The following is a 22,953-nucleotide window of genomic DNA, read 5'->3' on the forward strand; positions in this document are numbered from 1 at the left end:
ACCCTCTCTGATGACGCATTCTGCTTCGTCTCCTTGTTGTGTGCTGCACTCTCTAAAAGTCCGAGATGTTATTGTCACATATGCATGTACAGTAGATGGCAGTATTGTCCTGTTTATAGTGTCACAACATTGTTGTTTATGGCAGACAAACTGCTTTACGGTAGACGAAAACGTGACTGCTGTTGTTGTGTGTTGTTACCGCGCTGGGAGGACATTAATGAAACTGCCTAACAATAAACACACATAAGAAACCAAGAACTCGCCCTCGATCATTCTATAGTTATAATGTGATTGGGCAGGCACGCTGTTTATATTGTGGGAAAGCGGACGTGAAAACAGGCTGTCGACACGTCTGAATTTCGGGAGAAAATTTGTCCCGGGAGGTTTTCGGGAGAGGCGCTGAATTTCGGGAGTCTCCCGGAAAATCCGTGAGGGTTGGCAAGTATGTTAGACTTCCTTTTATCGTCATTCAAATTTGAACTTTGCAGTACAGATAAGAACGAAATTTTGTTGCATTAGCTCATGGTAGTGCAGGATAAAAGAGCAATAAGGTGCAGATATAAATAAATAGATTACTGTACAGATAAATATATTGCACTTTTGCATATGCATCCATGTTTATGGGTGTATGTTATATTGTCTTTATATTCCAGCGAGTTCATCCAGTTTTGGGGGGGAATTGAGGGGATTATTTTAATGCGTTCAAGAGTCTTACGGCCTGAGGGAAGAAGCTACGGCTGTGCTCTAAAGGGTGAGCACATCTAAGGTGATGTGCATAATTTAGAGACCACATTGGTCTGACTACGGTCCGTTTTAGAAATTCAAAGAAACTGCCATATATATTATCGACGTAACTTTTCCTGTTTTATCCACAATTTCTCATTTTTACTTTCTCTTCTCACTCCATGCAAAGAATCAACCGCGAGACAACAAGAGGGTGCAACCAAACTTGATAGTTGATACTACTGCCTGATTGGCTGTTAGCGTGCAACCCCGACTGATCAGTGATCACTTCCTGCGTTGCTCCGCTACTAGAGCGTTAGTGCCTTTGTTTATGCAACCTTGCTTTGCAACTTACGTTTTTTTCCAACGAAGAAAAAAAAAATAAATGCAAACATTTTATTAATTACGTGTTTATTGCGATTTGTATTGATATAATTTTATCGCCCAGCTTTATGACTAACAGGGCTATAAGTGTCAGGTGTTTAACTTCACTCGGAATACCCTTACACACAGGCGCTGTCCCGCCTCTGTTTGTTACTACTGCATTAGACGGAACATTTCTGGGTGTACTTCACATCCCGCGTTTTACATACAGAAATACGCCGTCTTTTGCAGGAAGTCGAAAACGGGTTTCATGATGACCTACCTGAGCCGCCATGTCCACCAGATTTGGAAGTTTGAGACCTCGTCCTTCTCCGTCCTTAAGGAAGTCAAGCAAACTCCCTGAAAAACATCAAATAAGAAACGTCTTAATGGCTGGTTGCTTGTTGATGCAAAATGTTTTTATTATTTTTGTGCAAATCTGGATAAATACGGATATGTTTAGGATTTTGTTTAGGAAGTGCGGTTTCCTTCGTTGTCTCACTGCCAAATGCATGCACCACATTGACAGGTAGGTGGATATAACACAGGGGCTGACCCAAATATTACAGTAATGTCTTATTCCTATTTTAAACCTGCCAAACTTAAAAGGCATTTATTGCTAAAATGTTTTTCCCATTTTTGTGGAATATTTTGTACAAATGCAAATGGCACCTGGGCAGCACTTTGACAGACCTACTTATGTAGCCTGTTGTAAGGTTGAGCGTGTGACGTGACGTAAACTCAGTCAGCAACCACAACTTTTGGCTACCCTTCAGCTCAGGGATCTTCAACAAGGGGTCCTAGACCCCTAGGGGGTCCGCGGAAATACTGCAGGAGGGTTGTGACCTTTGTGGTTGATAAAAAAAAATAGTTTAATAGTTTTTTATAATCCCCAAACATTTTTTTCACAAATTTAAACTTCTTTAAGTAACACACAAACAATAGATGGATAAATAATAATGATGATAGTTGTGAAAATAAATAAATATTGCATGTTTAAAATAAAAATGTGAATAAATGTATTAATTTATGTAAACTTTAGTGTTTATGTACAGTACAGGCCAAAAGTTTGGTGACACCTTCTCCTCATTCAAAGCGTTTTCTTTATTTTCAGGACTATTTACATTGTAGATTGTCACTGAAGGCATCGAAACTATGAATGAACACATGTGGAGTTATGTACTTAACAAAAAAAAAGGTGGAATAACTGAAAACATGTTTTATATTCTAGTTTCTTCAAAATAGCCACCCTTTGCTTGGATAACTACTTTGCACACTCTTGGCATTCTCTCGATGAGCTTCAAGCACACCTGTGAAGTGAAAACCATTTCAGGTGACTAGCTCTTGAAGCTCATCGAGAGAATGCCAGGAGTGTGCGAAAAAGTAATCAGAGCAAAGGGTGGCTATTTTGAAGAAACTAGAATATAAAACGTTTTTTCAGTTAGTTCACCTTTTTCTGTTAAGTACATAACTCCACATGTGTTTATTCATAGCTTTGATGCCTTTAGTGACAATCTACAATGTAAATAGTAATGAAAAGAAAGAAAACACATTGAAATGAGAAGGTGTGTCCAAACTTTTGGCCTGTACTGTATATAATTAACATGTATTTACTTGTTTATTTATTTATTTACTTACTCATTTATTTATTCATTCACTTTTGTGTTACAGATCAAGTACATCCAAATGTGTTAGAAATTACTACGAAACGAAAAGGGGTAGGATTAAATAAACTCTTCTTCCTACTTCTTTTCAGATATGTAATGAGAAACTGGAAATATGTGATGAATGAATGAATGATCTTTATTGTACATGTACAACTAAATGGAAATGCAAGACACTAGTTGTAATAAATACTAAAATGATATCAAAACAACAATGAGACATTGACTAGGCATAAATATGGAATATACAGAGTAGGTAGAAGTTTCGTTGTATTTGTGCAATGACAATAAAGTCCTATCCTAGGTGTGGAATATAAAAATAACCGATAATCTGGGCATCTACTGTATGTACACATGAAGGTAAGCATGGACGCAAACATAATTAAATAATGCGCTCTCCTCTGTTATTGCTCAGTAGTAGTGGTGGTATTTACGGTATACATATTTATACCTTCAGTGCACTTATGGCCGTGGGGTCAACGTTCCCTCTAAGGTGCGCGCCAGTGCAATTGCGCACTGCTCAAGCGTCCTCTGCGCACGGCAAATCTAGGCCACGCACAAAATCCAATAAAAAAATAAGCGCATAACAATTTTCGACACACGGACACGACAGAGAAAACAGTTTTCGTCATCATTGTTCAAATATTGTAACGTCTGTCGAGACGCTTTGAGGACATTTTGCAGGTTCGATCCCCGCTTCCGCCATCCTAGTCACTACCGTCGTGTCCTTGGGCAAGACACTTTACCCACCTGCTCCCAGTGCCACCCACACTGGTTTAAATGTAACTTAGATATTGGGTTTCACTATGTAAAGCGCTTTGAGTCACTTTAGAAAAAGCGCTATATAAATGTAATTCACTTCACTTCACATGAAGTGAAGTGATCGATCACTTTACTGAGCAAAACTCTTTATTGTCAGCCATAAACACATCACCAAAACATTAGTAAAAAAAATTATATCTAGCAAAACTGGTCATTTTCTGCAGTACAAACCAGACCAAAAGCAACTTTGTTATATGAACATCAGCCGCTCGCTCTTTCTTGCACATATGACACTTAGCCAGTGATGCGTTTACAGCCACACAAAAAGTCGGACAACTCCAACACCACACATAAAGTGTCATTCCAGGTCGTTACACTATGATTTACCAATCAAATGTGTGCTTATTCTAGTGTCATTTATTAGGAATCTTAATTTATAAATATTAATAATGAAATGCTGTTAGTATATTAAATAAATAGACTGACTACACATACGGGCTACAGCCGGGAAGTCTGCTGGGACATGTGGCGTTCAGTGACCATAAAAAAATATAGGAAATTACAGTACTAAACTTAGAATAATAACATTTGCAAAATAAAGAGTCACATTACATAATGTGTAAATGTAATAAATTAGATAAGATGCCATTAAAATAAAATGACATTAAATTAAGAGGAGTAGTAAGACAGTAAGCAATTGAGATCATAAATGACCTCTGTTACACTCACACACATGAAAAATTAGAGGGAACATTGCGTGGGGTAGAAGCTAAACTTGAGTCTATTTGTCCGGGTGCGCATTGTGCTGAAGCGCCTACCTGAGCGCGGCCATACGACGTGTCTGTTGCCATGGTGATATGAGTCCTTGAGAATATTCACTGCCTTCCTAAGACTAGTGGTAAAGTTCTTCCAAGGAGGGGGTAAGGGAACCCGATGATATTTTTCAGCTATTCCTGAGTCTCTGTTGTGCCTCTTTGATGATCGCCATGGTTTTAGTTCTCCAGGACGGGTCATCCTCCAGGTGGACGCCCAGAAATCTCAAGATGGAGACTCTTTCCACGCAGCCCCCACCCAAGAATGTTGGTCTTTTTTCCTCCTGAAGTCTATCAGCATCTCCTGGGTTTTCAGCTTGTTCAGCTGCAGGTTGTTGGCCTGGCAAAGCACCGACAGCTGTTCCGCCTCATCGCGGTACGCGGCCTCGTCACCCCTGGTGATGCAGCCCACCACGGTGGTGTCGTCAGCGCACTTGATGATGGAGTTACTGGGGTGGGCGGCGGAGAAGTGGTGGGTGTAGAAGGAGTAAAGTAGAGGGCTGAGCACGCAGGCCTGAGGCTGAGGGTTGTGGAGACCTATCCTCCCCCTCTGGGGGTGGTCGAACAGGAAGTCCTTGATCCCCAGGCAATCCCAGGTCTAGTAGTTTTGGCACCAGTCTATTGGGGAGGATGGTATGAAATGCCGATCTGAAGTCCACGAGGAGCAGTCAAGCGTTTTCAGGCAGAATGGGACGGTGGCCTTGGACAGGGATCGGTCGAAGATCTTGGTGGGAACCCATGCCAGTTGATTGAATTGAATTGTGTGTATGTTCGAAATAAACCAACACCGTAACCATAAATAATTCTATGTGTTATTTGAATATCCTAGTATTGGACAATAAGCTACACTGTATTGCCAAAAGTATTTGTCCACCCATCCAAATGATCAGAATCAGGTGTCCTAATCACTCGGCCCGGCCACAGGTGTATAAAATCAAGCACTTAGGCATGGAGACATTTGTGGAAAGAATGGGCCGCTCTCAGTGATTTCCAGCGTGGAACTGTCATAGGATGCCACCTGTGCAACAAATCCAGTCGTGAAATTTCCTCTCTCCTAAATATACCAAAGTCAACTGTCGGCTTTATTATAAGAAAATGGGGAACAACAGCAACTCAGCCACGAAGTGGTAGGCCACGTAAACTGACAGAGAGGGGTCAGCGGATGCTGAAGCGCATCCGTTGCTACAGAGCTCCAAACTTCATGTGACCTTCCAATTAGCCCACGTACAGTACGCAGAGAGCTTCATGGAATGGGTTTCCACGGCCGAGCAGCTGCATCTAAGCCATACATCACCAAGTCCAATGCAAAGCGCCGGATGCAGTGGTGTAAAGCACGTCGCCACTGGACTCTAGAGCAGTGGAGACGCCTTCTCTGGAGTGATGAATCACGCTCTGCCGTCTGGCAATCTGATGGACGAGTCTGGGTTTGGAGGTTGCCGGGAGAGCGGTACATTTCGGACAGCATTGTGCCGAGTGTGAAATTTGGTGGAGGAGGGATTATGGTGTGGGGTTGTTTTTCAAGAGTTGGGCTTGGCCCCTTAGTTCCAGTGAAAGGACCTTTGAATGCTCCAGGATACCAAAACATTTTTGGACAATTCCATGCTCCCAACCTTGCGGGAATAGTTTGGAGCGGGCCAACATGACTGTGCACCAGTACACAAAGCAAGGTCCAAAAATACATAGGTGACAGAGTCTAGTGTGGATCAACTTGACTGGCCTGCACAGAGTCCTGACCTGAACCCGATAGAACACATTTGGGATGAATTAGAACGGAGACTGAGAGCCAGGCCTTCTCGACCAACATCAGTGTGTGACTTCACCAATGCGCTTTTGGAAAAATGGTCAAAAATTCCGATAAAAACACACTCCGCAACCTTGTGGACAGCCTTCCCAGAAGTAATAGCTGCAAAAGGTGGACAAACATCATATTGAACCCTATGGGTTAGGAATGGGATGGCACTTCAAGTTCATATGTGAATCAAGGCAGGTGGCCAGATACTTTTAGCAATATAGTGTAGCTTTAGGACCAGTTTAAAACACAATCTTATACAAGAAATAAAAGCCCCGCTCTCTCTCTCCATCAGTTTGGGAGTCCTCGGCCTAGAAAACGTTGAAGACCCCTGCTTTAGCCTGTTAGCTTCCTTTGTCGCGGACAAACAGTGGTAATAGAAGAGAAAGGGAGTGTTTTTGCAGCTGGAACTACTCTTTACTTTTAAAATCTGAACCGATGGTATGCACACAGGAGACGACGTGGAAAAGCTGACCAATCACAGCCTTCGCGGTCTGCTATTTTATCGAGGCCTCCTTTTCGTCACTTCTTTTAGTTCTTCACTCCTTTTTGAGAGCAGCGCTGAGCTGACATGAAAGCTGCCAGATATTAACCGCTGCTTGGGTTTTGACCCAAAACAACAGAAAGAAAAACAGTTTGAAGCCAACATGAGGTCAGTGCTGGGATTTCTGCCACAAAAGTTACACTCGGCCCAGTTATTTTATTTGCTGTGGTGACGGTGGAGCTTTGGAGGCACGCTTGCTGTCATGGCTGTCGTCAGCTGCCTGAGTGTGTCCTCCCCGCTGTACGCCGGGGAGGACACACACGGTGCCGTCACGTGCGCGTTCAGCCATGAATTATGTAGTCGCTGCGGGGGTGTGATGCAACGAGCGCGTGCATGTAATATTGATAGCATCCCGCCTTACCTTTATTCATGTACTCGGTGACTATATAGATGGGCTCTTCGGACACCACCGCGTACAGCTGCACCAGCTTGTCGTGTCGCAGCTTCTTCATGATCTGAGCCTCCTCCAGGAAGGACTCGGGCGACATGGTGCCCGGCTTCAGGGTCTTCACAGCCACCTTGGTGGTTCCGTTCCACGTACCTGCACAAGCGCCAAAAAATAAAAAAAATCTAATTTCAAAGCTCTTATTTACACGATGACTGCCCAATGATACATTTCGCTGTACTTTCGTCGCACATGAGACAATAAAGATCTTCTTCTGTTATTCCTACTTTACGGAAATTAATTTACCATGGTCATGCAGCAATAAACACGGTATTACTGTACTCTAGGGATGTCCGATAATATCGGACTGCCGAATTTATCGGCCGATAAATGCTTTAAAATGTAATGTCTAATGTAATTAGTGATTCCCAGAGCCCAAAAAAAGTCTGCGGGCTATAGAGCGTTTTCTATTCGGGCTCCAGTACTATGGAATGCCCTCCCGGTAACAATTAGAGATGCTACCTCAGTAGAAGCATTTAAGTCCCATCTTAAAACTCATTTGTATACTCTAGCCTTTAAATAGCCCCCCTGTTAGACCAGTTGATCTGCCGTTTCTTTTCTTTTCTCCTCTGCTCCCCTTTTCCTTGAGGGGGGGGGGGGCACAGGTCCGGTGGCCATGGATGAAGTGCTGGCTGTCCAGAGTCGGGACCCGGGGTGGACCGCTCGCCTGTGCATCGGCTGGGAACATCTCTGCGCTGCTGACCCGTCTCCGCTCGGGATGGTGTCCTGCTGGCCCCACTATGGACTGGACTCTTACTATTATGTTGGATCCACTATGGACTGGACTCTCACAATATTATGTCAGACCCACTCGACATCCATTGCTTTCGGTCTCCCCTAGAGGGGGGGGGTTACCCACATATGCGGTCCTCTCCAAGGTTTCTCATAGTCATTCACATCGACGTCCCACTGGGGTGAGTTTTTCCTTGCCCGTATGTGGGCTTTGTACCGAGGATGTCGTTGTGGCTTGTGCAGCCCTTTGAGACACTTGTGATTTAGGGCTATATAAATAAAGATTGATTGATTGATTGATTGAATGTCGGAAATTATCGGTATCGGTTTCAAAAAGTAGAATTTAAGACTTTTTAAAACGCCCTGTGTACACGGACGTAGGGAGAAGTACAGAGCGCCAATAATCCTTAAAGGCACATAATCTCTACGGCTTTTCACACACACAAGTGAATGCAATGCATAATTGGTCAACAGCCATATAGGTCACACTGAGGGTGGCCGTATAAACAACTTTAACACTGTTACAAATATGCGCCACACTGTGAACCCACACCAAACAAGAATGACAAACACCATAACACAACATAAACACAACAGAACAAATACCCAGAACCCCTTGCAGCACTAACTCTTCCGGGACCCTACAATATACACACCCCCCCCCCCCGCTATTACGGTTGTCCCGATACCAATATTTTGGTACAAGGAGCAAAATGTATTTCAATACTTTTCAAAATAAAGGGGACCACTCAAAAAAAAATCATTTTTGGCTTAATTTTAACAAGAAATCTTACGATACATTAAACATGTGTTTCCTACTGCACTCAAAGAACAATTTTAGAAGATTAAAATAAAAATTAAAACGCCTTGTGTACACGGACATAGGGAGAAGTACAGAGCGCCAATAATACTTAAAGGCACATAATCTCTACGGCTTTTCACACACACAAGTGAATGCAATGCATAATTGGTCAATAGCCATATAGGTCACACTGAGGGTGGCCGTTTAAACAACTTTAACACTGTTACAAATATGCGCCACACTGTGAACCCACACCAAACAAGAATGACAAACACATTTCGGGAGAACATCCGCACCGTAACACAACATAAACACAACAGAACAAATACCCAGAACCCCTTGCAGCACTAACTCTTCCGGGACGCTACAATATACACCCCCCGCTATTACGGTTGTCCCGATACCAATATTTTGGTACAAGGAGCAAAATGTATTTCAATACTTTTCAAAATAAAGGGGACCACTCAAAAAAAAAAATCATTTTTGGCTTAATTTTAACAAGAAATCTTACGATACATTAAACATGTGTTTCCTACTGCACTCAAAGAACAATTTTAGAAGATTAAAATAAAAATTAAAACGCCTTGTGTACACGGACGTAGGGAGAAGTACAGAGCGCCAATAATCCTTAAAGGCACAATCTCTACGGCTTTTCACACACACAAGTGAATGCAATGCATAATTGGTCAACAGCCATATAGGTCACACTGAGGGTGGCCGTATGAACAACTTTAACACTGTTACAAATACGCGCCACACTGTGAACCCACACCAAACAAGAATGACAAACACATTTCGGGAGAACATCCGCACCGTAACACAACATAAACACAACAGAACAAATACCCAGAACCCCTTGCAGCACTAACTCTTCCGGGACGCTACAATATACAACACCCCCGCTAAACCCCACCTCCTCAAATTCCAAGCTGCTGTTTTGAGGCATGTTAAAAAAAAATAATGCACTTTGTGACTTCAATAATAAATATGGCAGTGCCATGTTGGCATTTTTTTTTCCATAACTTGAGTTGATATATTTTGGAAAACCTTGTTACATTGTTTAATGCATCCAGCGGGGCATCACAACAAAATTAGGCATAATAATGTGTTAATTCCACGACTGTATATATCGGTATCGGTTGATATCGGAATCGGTAATTAAGAGTTGGACAATATCGGCAAAAAAGCCATTATCGGACATCTCTACTGTACTCCCTTGTGCTACCAGCTGTGAAGACAATAACTTTTTGAACCAAAAAAAAAGTCATACCAAAGACTACAAAAAATGGGACCCATTACCTCCCTGCTTGGCACTCAGCATCAAGGGTTGGATTTGGGGGTTAAATCACCAAATGATTCCCAAGCGCGGCCACTGCTGCTGCTCAGTGCTCCCCACCTCCCAGGAGGTGAACAAGGGGATGGGTCAAATGCAAAGGAGAAATTTCACACCACCTAGTGTGTGTGTGACAATCATTGGGACTTTAACTTTAACTTTTTAGAGCACAGTAAACATATACTGCTATTACGGTTGTCCCGATACCAATATTTTGGTACAAGGAGCAAAATGTATTTCAATACTTTTCAAAATAAAAGGGGACCGCACAAAAAAAAAATCATTTTTGGCTTAATTTTAACAAGAAATCTTACGATACATTAAACATATGTTTCCTATTGCACTCAAAGAACAATTTTAGAATATTGAGATAAAAATTAAAAGGCATGAAACACATTGGCCTTTTCTCGTCGCACTCAAAGAACAATGTACTATTTTATACATAGATGGAAAGATAGATAGATAGATAGATAGATAGATAGATAGATAGATAGATAGATAGATAGATAGATAGATAGATAGATAGATAGATAGTACTTTATAGATTCCTTCAGGAAAATTAAAACTATATTACTATATTATGGCAGACTATATGTACTATAGTCTGCCATAATATAGTAATATAGTTTTAATTTTCCTGATGGAATCAATAAAGTGGGTTCACGAGTGGGGGAAGAGTGGATCGTGAGATCGACAGGCGGATCGGTGCGGCGTCTTCAGTAATGCGGACGCTGTATCGATCCGTTGTGGTGAAGAAGGAGCTGAGCCGGAAGGCAAAGCTCTCAATTTACCGGTCGATCTACGTTCCCATCCTCACCTATGGTCATGAGCTTTGGGTTATGACCGAAAGGACAAGATCACGGGTACAAGCGGCCGAAATGAGTTTCCTCCGCCGGGTGGCGGGGCTCTCCCTTAGAGATAGGGTGAGAAGCTCTGCCATCCGGGAGGAGCTCAAAGTAAAGCCGCTGCTCCTCCACATCGAGAGGAGCCAGATGAGGTGGTTCGGGCATCTGGTCAGGATGCCACCCGAACGCCTCCCTAGGGAGGTGTTTAGGGCACGTCCCACCGGTAGGAGGCCGCGGGGAAGACCCAGGACACGTTGGGAAGACTATGTCTCCCGGCTGGCCTGGGAACGCCTCGGGGTCCCACAGGAAGAGCTGGACGAAGTGGCTGGGGAGAGGGAAGTCTGGGCTTCCCTGCTTAAGCTGCTTCCCCCGCGACCCGACCTCGGATAAGCGGAGGAAGATGGATGGATGGATGAATCAATAAAGCACTATCTATCCATCTATCTATATGTACCGTATTTTCCGCACTATTAGCCGCACCTAAAAACCACAAATTTACTCAAAAGCTGACAGTGCGGCTTTTAACCCGGTGCGCTTTATATATGGATAAATATTAAGATTCATTTTCATAAAGTTTCGATCTCGCAACTTCGGTAAACAGCCGCCATCTTTTTTCCCGGTAGAACAGGAAGCGCTTCTTCTTCTACGCAAGCAACCGCCAAGGTAAGCACCCGCCCCCATAGAACAGGAAGAGCTTCTTCTTCTACTGTAAGCAACCACCCGCCCGCGTAGAAGAAGAAAAAGCGCGCGGATATCACCGTACGTTTCATTTCCTTTGTGTGTTTACATCTGTAAAGACCACAAAATGGCTCCTACTAAGCGTCAGGGATCCGGTTCATGAAAAGACGCAATCTCTCCATCCGCACACGGATTACTATTTCACAGCAACTGATATTCCTGTGAACGCACTGTGGATACAACGGGAGCACGTACGGTGAATATTCGCACCACAGGGAATGAGAAGTCGTCCTTCACTGTGGTTCTAGCTTGCCATGCTAATGGCCAGAAACTTCCACCCATGGTGATATTCAAAAGGAAGACCTTGCCAAAAGAGACCTTTCCAGCCGGCGTCATCATAAAAGCTAACTCGAAGGGATGGATGAAGAAAAGATGAGCGAGTGGTTAAGGTAAGTTTAAGTTTACGCGAAGAGGCCGTGTGGCTTTTTTCACGCAGCTCTGTCCATGTTGATATACGTATGTTTGTGATTGCACATTTGCGTACATTTTGGGAGTGAACAGAGTTGTTAGAACGCTGGTTTTTAATATATTATTAAAGTTTGACTGACCTATCTGACTGTTTTTTTGACATTCCTTTAGCGCAGTTAGATGCGGCTTACAACACCGAGCGGCTTATAGGTGGACAAAGTTTTGAAATATGCCGTTCATTGAAGGCGCGGCTTTTAACCCAGGGCGCCTTATGGTGCGGAAAATACGGTACTATAGTCTGCCATAATGTAGTACTAGGTTGAAATAAAATAGAATGGTTTATTGACATTGTATTAAAGGCTTCATGATTATTGTTGTCGCTCTTGGTCTGTACTTTAAGAAAAGTAAAATCGTTAGTAAATACTAAAAACAATACTATGGCTGAAACTACACAGATAAGACATGTAGCAGGTAAAACACAGATTGTAGCAATTTCTTACAAAATGCAGTCATTTCCACAAGCCTTAGTTTTCGCTACGTGGGCGGTTTGGACTGCTCTAATAATTGGCAATAAGCGAAGCAGTTGTGTGAGCCTCTCCGGCACTGTATGTGCACCCCAGGGGAGCTAGGTAACTACATTACCTTTAAACGTATCATGCAGGTCTGAATAATATACTTTAATGCATGTTTTAAAGCAGTGCGACGCTTCCCATTATCGATATTTCTGAAGCCCAAATACCTCCATATTGGGCTTCACGCACCCTCTTTATTAACCAGCAGAATTGCCTTTATTTGCCATTTTTCCTCTTCACGCTATTTCTGCTTGTGCGCTCCCTGACACACACAACATCATGGATTCTGATGCGTCATCTATGTTGCTGCTTCTTGATCTTAGCGCTGCTTTCGATACCGTCGATCATAATATTTTATTAGAGCGTATCAAAACACGTATTGGTATGTCAGACTTAGCCTTGTCGTGGTTTAACTCTTATCTTACTGACAGGATGCAATGCGTCTCCCATAATAATGTGACCTCTGACTATGTTAAGGTAACGTGCGGAGTTCCTCAGGGTTCGGTTCTTGGCCCTGCACTCTTTAGTATTTACATGCTGCCGCTAGGCGACATCATACGCAAATACGGTGTTAGCTTTCATTGCTATGCTGATGACACCCAACTCTACATGCCCCTAAAGCTGACCAACACGCCGGATTGTAGTCAGCTGGAGGCGTGTCTTAATGAAATTAAACATTGGATGTCCGCTAACTTCTTGCAACTCAACGCCAAGAAAACGGAAATGCTGATTATCGGTCCTGCTAAACACCGACATTTATTTAATAATACCACCTTAACATTTGACAACCAAACAATTACACAAGGCGAATCAGTAAAGAATCTGGGTATTATCTTCGACCCAACTCTCTCGTTTGAATCACACATTAAGAGTGTTACTAAAACGGCCTTCTTTCATCTCCGTAATATCGCTAAAATTCGTTCTATTTTATCCACTAGCGACGCTGAGATCATTATTCATGCGTTCGTTACGTCTCGTCTCGACTACTGTAACGTATTATTTTCGGGTCTCTCTATGTCTAGCATTAAAAAATTACAGTTGGTACAAAATGCGGCTGCTAGACTTTTGACAAGAACAAGAAAGTTTGATCATATTACGCCTATACTGGCTCACCTGCACTGGCTTCCTGTGCACTTAAGAAGTGACTTTAAGGTTTTACTACTTACGTATAAAATACTACACGGTCTAGCTCCGTCCTATCTTGTCGATTGTATTGTACCATATGTCCCGGCAAGAAATCTGCGTTCAAAGAACTCCGGCTTATTAGTGATTCCCAGAGCCCAAAAAAAGTCTGCGGGCTGTAGAGCGTTTTCTATTCGGGCTCCAGTACTATGGAATGCCCTCCCGGTAACAATTAGAGATGCTACCTCAGTAGAAGCATTTAAGTCCCATCTTAAAACTCATTTGTATACTCTAGCCTTTAAATAGCCCCCCTGTTGGACCAGTTGATCTGCCGTTTCTTTTCTTTTCTCCTCTGCTCCCCTTTTCCTTGAGGGGGGGGGGGCACAGGTCCGGTGGCCATGGATGAAGTGCTGGCTGTCCAGAGTCGGGACCCGGGGTGGACCGCTCGCCTGTGCATCGGCTGGGAACATCTCTACGCTGCTGACCCGTCTCCGCTCGGGATGGTGTCCTGCTGGCCCCACTATGGACTGGACTCTTACTATTATGTTGGATCCACTATGGACTGGACTCTCACAATATTATGTCAGACCCACTCGACATCCATTGCTTTCGGTCTCCCCTAGAGGGGGGGGGTTACCCACATATGCGGTCCTCTCCAAGGTTTCTCATAGTCATTCACATCGACGTCCCACTGGGGTGAGTTTTTCCTTGCCCGTATGTGGGCTTTGTACCGAGGATGTCGTTGTGGCTTGTGCAGCCCTTTGAGACACTTGTGATTTAGGGCTATATAAATAAAGATTGATTGATTGATTGATGCGCCTCGGCTCTGTACGTCAGCGCTGCACGGAAGCATGATGATGAAAAAAACAAAAAAACTGTATTTTTCAAAGGCAGTATAGTGTGGTTTTTAATTCATTAGTACCGCAATGCTTTATTGGTACCGCCGTACAACCCTAACTGCTATACAAGCTGACTACTGTAAAATGTTTATCCCTATAATGCACTGGGAAGAAACACTGTGATAAAAGTGGTTTCTTAAATGTGAGGGGTGTACAGATTTTTGCAAGATACTGTATTTGTTTTCCCAAAATCACTTACCCATCCAAACTTCTCCGAACTGCCCGTTGCCGAGACGTTTGATGAGCTGAAGCGACTCCCGCGGGATCTCCCACACATCTTTAGTTTTGACGGACAGGTCCGTGAGACGGGGCATGCCTTTGTGGCAAGGCACGATCAGGCGGCAGCACAGACCCGCCGCCCTGGCTATCGGACAGACAATGAAAATGTATGTTTACAGGGTTTTATTTTGCACATGGCAGATGTTATATTCTTTGTAATTACAGTGGAACCTCGATTTACTAACGTAATTGTTTTTTGAAAAGTTTGTATAGTGTGGCAAATTTCTCCATAAGAAACAAAGTAAATATGAATAATGGATCGGCATGGCGTAGTTGGTAGAGCGTCCGTGCCAGAAACCTGAGGGTTGCAGGTTCGCTCCCCGCCTCTTGCAATCCAAATCGCTGCCGTTGTGTCCTTGGGCAGGATACTTCACCCTTGCCCCCGGTGCCGCTCACACTGGTGAATGAATGATGAAAGAATGATAGGTGGCGCAAAACTGGCAGCATTGCTTCCGTCATTCTACCCCAGGGCAGCTGTGGCTACAGATGTAGCTTACCACCACCAGGTGTGAATAAATGATGGGTTCCCACTTCTCTGTGAGCGCTTTGAGTATCTAATGATAGAAAAGCGCGATATAAAATCGAATCCATTATTATTATTATTATTAATGGGTTCCAATCTCGACAAAAGTCCATATTTTAGTTTTCACACTTTGAACACAATACAGTATAAAGTGCTATACCGTCCTGTCATTTTAGTGTGTAATGTGAATGGAATTTCATGTGTAACTTTGCTGCCTCTTGGCAAGGACTTCCTTGAAAAAGAGGTTTTTAATCTCAATGGGATTTTTTTCCCAGTTAAATAAAGCTTAAAAACATTTTAAAGTATATCAAACAAACATAACAAGAAGGTGATTAATAAACTCTCTCTTTATTAACCAGCCAAAACAACAACGGCAAGCTAAACTGTCCTGTATGCGCACACACAGAGAAGTCCCTTAAGTCAGTGGTCCCCAACCTTTTTGTAACTGCGGACCGGTCAACGCTTGAAAATTTGTCCCACGGACCGGGGGGGGGGGGGAAATGGTATTTATTTATTCATTTTTTGTCATAAAAAATTACAATCATGTGTTTACGGACTGTATCACTGCAGACTGTATTGATATATATTGATATATAATGTAGGAACCAGAAATATTAATAACAGAAAGAAACAACCCTTTTGTGTGAATGAGTGTAAATGGGGGAGGGAGGTTTTTTGGGTTGGTGCACTAATTGTAAGTGTATCTTGTGTTTTTTTATGTTGATTTAATTTAAAAAAATATATATATACATTTTTATTTTTATTTTTAAATTTCTTGTGCGGCCCGGTACCAATCGATCCACGGACCACTGCCTTAAGTGCCCTCACAAACCATCAGAAATCACAGACACCCTTAACTTTAAAATTTAAAAAAGTAAACTTACTTACACTACACAGAGTCAGCGCTTCTAAAAGTTTTTAACGATATCCTCCTGTCCACTGATTCTGGTAAATATGTTGTCCTGGTGCTTTTAGATCTGTCTGCTGCGTTCGACACCGTCGACCACGCCACCTTAATCACTCGTCTTGAGAACTGTGTGGGCATTAAGGGCGTCGCCCTCAACTGGTTCCGGTCGTACCTAACCGACAGGAGTTTTTGTGTAAAAGTAGACAGTTTTATGTCGTCCACAGCTCCTTTACCACATGGGGTCCCCCAGGGCTCAATCCTTGCCCCAATTTTATTTGCGCTTTACCTTCTCCCCCTTGGTTCTATTTTTAGGAAGTACAGTATTGCATTTCATTTTTATGCCGATGATTGCCAGATTTATTTTCCCATGGCACAAAATAACACGGTTCAACGTCTTATTGACTGCCTGCACGACATCAAAGTCTGGCTTTCAGCTAACTTCCTGAGCCTAAATGAAGATAAAACAGAAGTTATGTTGTTCGGTCCAAGTCGCTCTCCCTACCCCAACGTTGACCTCGGCACTCTGACCCCGTATCTCAGCGACTCTGTCACAAACCTGGGGGTAAAGTTTGACTCAGATTTTAAATTCGAAAAACAAATCAGCAGCGTCGTTCAAAAAAGCTTTTATCAATTACGCCAAATAGCGAAAGTGAAACCGCTTCTATCAAGACATGATCTTGAGAAATTAATCCACGCTTTTATCTCGACTCGTCTTGATTATTGTAATGCCCTGTATGTTGGCATTAGCCAGGCCTCCCTCGCCCGCCTGCAGCTCGTGCAGAACTCTGCTGCTCGTCTGCTAACACAGACCCGCAGACGTGAGCACATCACCCCTATTTTAGCGTCCCTTCACTGGCTCCCTGTGCGTTACCGAATACATTTTAAACTCCTTTTATTTGTTTTTAAATGTCTAAACAACCTCGCGCCAACCTATCTCTCTGACCTCCTTCAGCCTTACTGCCCCACCCGATCCTTAAGATCAGCCGATCAGCTGCTGTTGACGGTCCCTGACACAAGGCTGAAGCTTAGAGGTGACAGAGCTTTCGCCGTTGCTGCTCCCAAGCTCTGGAACGACCTACCCCTGAGTGTTAGACAAGCCTCCTCTCTTCCTGTTTTTAAATCTCTCTTAAAAACATACTTTTATTCCATGGCTTTTAACACTGAGTGATATCCATCCTGCAATGGCGCCCCATAATACACCTGCTGTGATCCTGTTTTTATGTTTTTATGTTTTTATTAATTCTATTTTAATTATTTATTTTTTATCGTGTTCTGTTTGTGTTGTGTTGTGTTTGCTCGGTACTTGTTTTATCTTTTAACCTGCTCATTGTACAGCACTTTGGCTACCCCTGTGGTAAATTTTAAATGTGCTCTATAAATAAAGTTGATTTGATTTGATTTGATACAGTACATTAACATTGGCAACGGAACAGCTCACAAGGGTAAAGAAAGACAGGGTGAGAAGGGAGACAGTGGGTGAGAAGGGAGGGGGTCCTGTGTGTGTGTGTGTGTGTGTGTGTGTGTGTGTGTGTGTGTGTGTGTGTGCTCTTGGAAGAGACGCCACTGAACGAGAGGTGGTGTCTTCTCCTCCACTGTTAAATGTTTTTCCAGAAAATTCAGTTCTCATCACATAAAAACTTGCTCAATCTCTTAAAAACGAGCAAATTTTTCTTTTCTTTTTTTTCAGTGTACATGAATGAAGGTGTGTGTTACTGAACCTGACTTGGACATTATCTGGACTGGACCGGGTTTTTTTAAAAAAAACCTTTAAACAAAGCTAATTTAATTTACAACCGGGTCTGGTGAAGATAAGGTCCCTTTTTTTTTTTTTTTTTTTAAGATAAGATAAATAAATATTTTCTTGGATAAAAAAGAAAGTAAAACAATATAAAAATAATTACATAAAAAAAAAAAAAAGTAATTAAATGAAAATGTTAGTGGACCAGCGGCACAACCAATCAAGTGTGCTTCAGGGACTGTGTCCCTTGCAGAAGTGTTGTCCATGTTGTGGGAACCAGAATATTGGTAGCAGAAAGAAACAACCCCTTTTGTGTGAGTGGGTGTGTATGAGTGTGAATGGGGGAGGGAGTTTTTTTTTTGGGTTGATGCACTAGTTGAAAGTGTATTGTGTGTTTTTTTCTACGTTGATTTAATAAAAATTAAAAAATTAAAATTTTTTAAAAAAAACGAGCAAGCACAAAATGTCTGCAAGCGGGACAAAAAATAAAAGAATAACGTTCAAATTTGGCACGATCTAAGTTTGTGAACCAAAAAGTTTGCGAAAAGAGAGGTTCGTAAATCGAGGTTCCAATGCACCTTCTGTTTAAAAATGATGTGAAGTTTGAGGCGGAATTTAGTTTGTCTTTGTTAAGATTTTGTCAAACTTTTCTGTGAATAATGCATGAAACTTAATGACAGATACAGTATATACAAAATGGTTATAACTTTGCACTGATCCATATTTGGACTGCTCAACCTTGATGGAGCTCTGCGGTCGTCGACGAGCTCAAGGGGGTGTTTGTCTTTTAGGAAGCTCACCAGAGTAGTGCTGCACCAACTGCTGCAGCGTCTCAAACTGGGCTCGGGTGGTGATGTAGTAACCGCCGCTGTCCAGTTTTCGGATCTTGTAGTGTTTGACGTGATCTCCCTTGATGTCATCCCAGTCCTGGATGGAAAGGGAGTAGGCCCCTGGAAGAGAGAACGACATGTATATATATATATATATATATATATATATTCAGTAATACCTTTAAATGCAATACACAAGTAAAGTGGGTGTTGTTATTGTTTGCAAACCACTCACCTTTGGTCGTTTCACTCTCCCGGATGAGGAACGTGCCTCTGGCGTTGCCGTTGGAAAGCAATTGTCTCTCTGCATCCTTGCGGCCTAATTTACCAAAATACCAGCTGCGGGGCAAAACATTTAAAGTGTCACACTATTTTTACATGCACACTTTGTTGTAATCTCTGCACATGCTTAAGGAACCTACAAGAAAAAGGCAGTAGTGAGGCGAACCCGGATAAAAGTATGGCAGTCTTAGGCATATAAATAAATATAGATATATACATCAAAAGAAAGTTGCACTCACTCCTCAGCTTGGATGGAGTCCACCGGAGCGACATAATTACTGGGAATGTAACCAGTTCCACCTGTGGTGAGAGAGCGGGCCTCCCACCAGTCTCCCTCTCTGAAGAGAGCACAAACAGACAGGAAGTAGTGAAGGGACCAATACAAACTTTGTATACATTCCTTAAAATGGAACCACAAAATGTTACTAAATTGTAGCGGACGTAGGGAGAAAAACTATATTTTTAGTGCTCTTTCTTTCTGGTGATGGCAAAGAGGGCAAGTGTGTTGATAACCATAGAACCAAAAATGTAAAATGTTATGACGTAGGAAAGGGTCTGGCTGCTCGGTACATGAGAAATAGAGTTAATACTCCTTATAGCGTGCAGACCTTTTGACAGGCTCTCCCTCGCAATAGTAAAAAAGTCCTGAATCCAGGCGGTGATTCGGACTACAACTTTTTGTGCTATATAAATTGTAACAGAATGAAAGTGAACCTTCTTGGAAGTCATCCAGTGTCTTTCTCAGGGGGGGTGTGACGTTCATATGTTGTCAATATTCAGTGTTTTATCGTCCATAGTTAATATTGTAAATCCCACATTCATTATTTTCATGTACATTCTGGGTGTCTCATTCAGTAAAAAAAATTTAAATTCCATTCGGTTTTGTTAAGGCGGTCTGTCATAACGTTTTTAGCATTCAATCAGACGTTACTGTGAGGTTTTGTATTAGTGTTCCTAAAAATCAGATATACCGTATTTTTCGGACTATAAGTCGACGTTTTTTTCATAGTTTGGCCGTGGGTGCGACGTATACTCCGGAACGACTTGTGTGTGAAATTATTAACACATTACCGTAAAATATCAAATAATATTATTTATCTCATTCGCGTGAGCGACGAAGAAAATGTCCGCAATCGTCACACACACGCCAACCAATAAGAATTCGGCGGGGGGCGGGTAATGGCAGAAGTGCATTGTGGGCCATGATATGCTAAACTGCTAAATGCTATTAAAATGGATCTCATCATCATTGGCGGTAACTTATAAAAACTGAGAAGGACTGAACTAAAATGGCACCGGAAAGGAAATCATATACTGCAGATTACAAACTGGACGTAGTGAAATATGCTGCAGAGAACAGCAATTGAGCAGCAGAAAGAATGGACGCTAGTGGGGCGCATACCAGAGGCGACACAGAGGAAGAAGATTTCATGGGATTTAGCGATCGGGAGTGACAGATTGTTTGGTAAACGTATAGCATGTTCTAAATGTTATAGTTATTTGAATGACTCTTACCATAATATGTTACGTTAACATACCAGTTGGTTATTTATGCCTCATATAACGTACACTTATTCAGCCTGTTGTTCACTATTCTTTATTTATTTTAAATTGCTTTTCAAATGTCTATTCTTGGTGTTGGGTTTTATCAAATACATTTTCCCCAAAAATGCGACTTATACTCCAGTGCGACGTATATATGTTTTTTTCCTTCTTTATTATGCATTTTCGGCCGGTGCGACTTATACTCCGGAGCGACTTATACTCCGAAAAATACGGTACCGGCCCCCAGACACATTTTTTTCTCTAAATTTGGAGTCAAAATAATTGCCCAAGCCTGATATAGAAAATCGTATTGCGGTTTACGACAAAGATGTTACCTGAGGGTGAATAGTTTTACTTTATTTCAATTTTATTTAGGGCTGTCAAATGATTAAAAAAGTGTACCGTATTTTTCGGAGTATAAGTCGCTCCGGAGTATAAGTCGCACCGGCCGAAAATGCATAATAAAGAAGGAAAAAAACATATATAAGTCGCACTGGAGTATAAGTCGCATTTTTTGGGGAAATTTATTTGGTAAAAGCCAACACCAAGAATAGACATTTGAAAGGCAATTTAAAATAAATAAAGAATAGTGAACAACAGGCTGAATAAGTGTACGTTATATGAGGCATAAATAACCAACTGAGAACGTGCCTGGTATGTTAATGTAACATATTATGGCATACTTGCCAACCCTCCCGAATTTTCCGGGAGACTCCCGAAATTCAGCGCCTCTCCCGAAAACCTCCCGGGGCAAATATTCTCCCGAAAATCTCCCGATTTTCAGCCGGAGCTGGAGGCCACGCCCCCTCCAGCTCCATGCGGACCTGAGTGAGGACAGCCTTTTTTCACGACGAGGACAACAGGGTGACAAGAACTAAATCATCCAGACTAGAGATAAATTGTATTATGTTTATCTTACCTAAAAATAAATATATTTATTAATTAAAAAAAAAGAAAAACTAAATAAATTTTTACTATATTTTGCCAAAAACATCAATTATTTGTATTTTTTCTGACTCCTTATTACATCCAGACATTAGAATTATACATTAAAATAAACATATTTGAAATAATTAATTTTAAATGATCATAATAATTCATTTAGAATGACCATATTTAATTATTAAAATAATTGCTTGTTTATCAACAACTTTAGCATTTTATTCATTACATTTTGAAGCTCTCAGAAGCCAAGTAATGTTATATTCCTTAAGATTTATTTATGCAAGTTTGAAGTATCAATTATCTAAACACAGTTTTGTTTGCATATTTTCAGGATATATATATATATATATATATATATATATATATATATATATATATATATATATATATATATATATATATATATATATATATTAGAGATGCGCGGTTTGCGGACACAACCGCGGAGTCCGCGGATTATCCGCGGATCAGGCGGATGAAATTTTAAAAAATACGATTTTATCCGCTCGCGGGTCGGGTCGGGCGGATTAATTAGATATTTTTTTTTTTTTTTTGCGGGTGGCAGTTAAACCAATTGGGAAATATATATACATAGTTAAATGTTGTTACCCACATACGAAAAACGAGCAGGCACCTGCAGCATATGCCACAACAGAAGAAAAAAAAAAAAAGAGATGGACACTTTTACGGAGCGGAGGGACGCCTCGCCGGGGTCCGGGACCGAGGCTCCTTCCCCCGAGAGGGCCCCACCGGGAGCCGTAGCTGAGGCGATCCGCGAGAAGGGCCCGACGCACGTCCAGGGTCACTACCGCGCCCACCGCACCGACACCCCGCCTCGTCCGCTTTCGCCGCGGCCGGCGTCACGCGCAGCAGGTAAGCAGCTTACCTGCCCGCCACCCCCGTGGCCGGGGGATCGTAACATGGGTCACTCCGCGCGCTCCGCCCGCGCAGCTTACCTGCTTGCTCGCAAAAGGATTATTAGCATTCAGACAGGTTAAAATGTTGCTAAAACCATCACTTTTCTATCAGTCACAGTGACTTTTCAAAACAAAAATATTACAGCAAAAATCATATGGGTTGATTGACATGTTTATTCTGTAAGCTAACTTCAATAGTTTGAAATTATTTTGACAGTTAATGCCAGTTATCCTGTCAACCTTTCACAAGACTTCAATTTGTTAATTGAAAGTATAAATAGTATAAACACTTTTAACAGTATGTCGTGCTGTGAAATACAGCCGACAGGATGGCGCACCAAACACAAAGCAAGGCCATGCTGCAGGAGAACAATTAAGGACTTCTTTCATTTAAGGTTTGTGATAAACCATCAAACTCATTCGTTAAAAGGACT

The 22,953-nt window shown here is 42.0% G+C and overlaps 1 protein-coding gene across 4 annotated transcripts in view; it reads right to left on the reverse strand.

Moving 5' to 3' along the window:
- Nucleotides 1-22,953, reverse strand: part of LOC133611411 (tyrosine-protein kinase fyna) — a 130,300-nt gene that overhangs the window by 15,867 nt on the left and 91,480 nt on the right. For all 4 annotated transcript variants that reach the window (XM_072913626.1, XM_072913625.1, XM_072913627.1 and 1 more), the window contains 6 exons: nt 19,352-19,450; nt 19,066-19,169; nt 18,801-18,950; nt 14,753-14,917; nt 7,019-7,198; nt 1,370-1,446 (listed from right to left, as the gene is read on the reverse strand). In XM_072913626.1, coding sequence (XP_072769727.1) covers nt 1,370-1,446; nt 7,019-7,198; nt 14,753-14,917; nt 18,801-18,950; nt 19,066-19,169; nt 19,352-19,450 — 775 coding nt within the window. The remainder of the gene's footprint in view (nt 1-1,369; nt 1,447-7,018; nt 7,199-14,752; nt 14,918-18,800; nt 18,951-19,065; nt 19,170-19,351; nt 19,451-22,953) is intronic.

This window comes from Nerophis lumbriciformis, linkage group LG08 (genome assembly GCF_033978685.3).
Source record: "Nerophis lumbriciformis linkage group LG08, RoL_Nlum_v2.1, whole genome shotgun sequence".
In the NCBI taxonomy this organism is placed as follows: Eukaryota; Metazoa; Chordata; class Actinopteri; order Syngnathiformes; family Syngnathidae; genus Nerophis; species Nerophis lumbriciformis.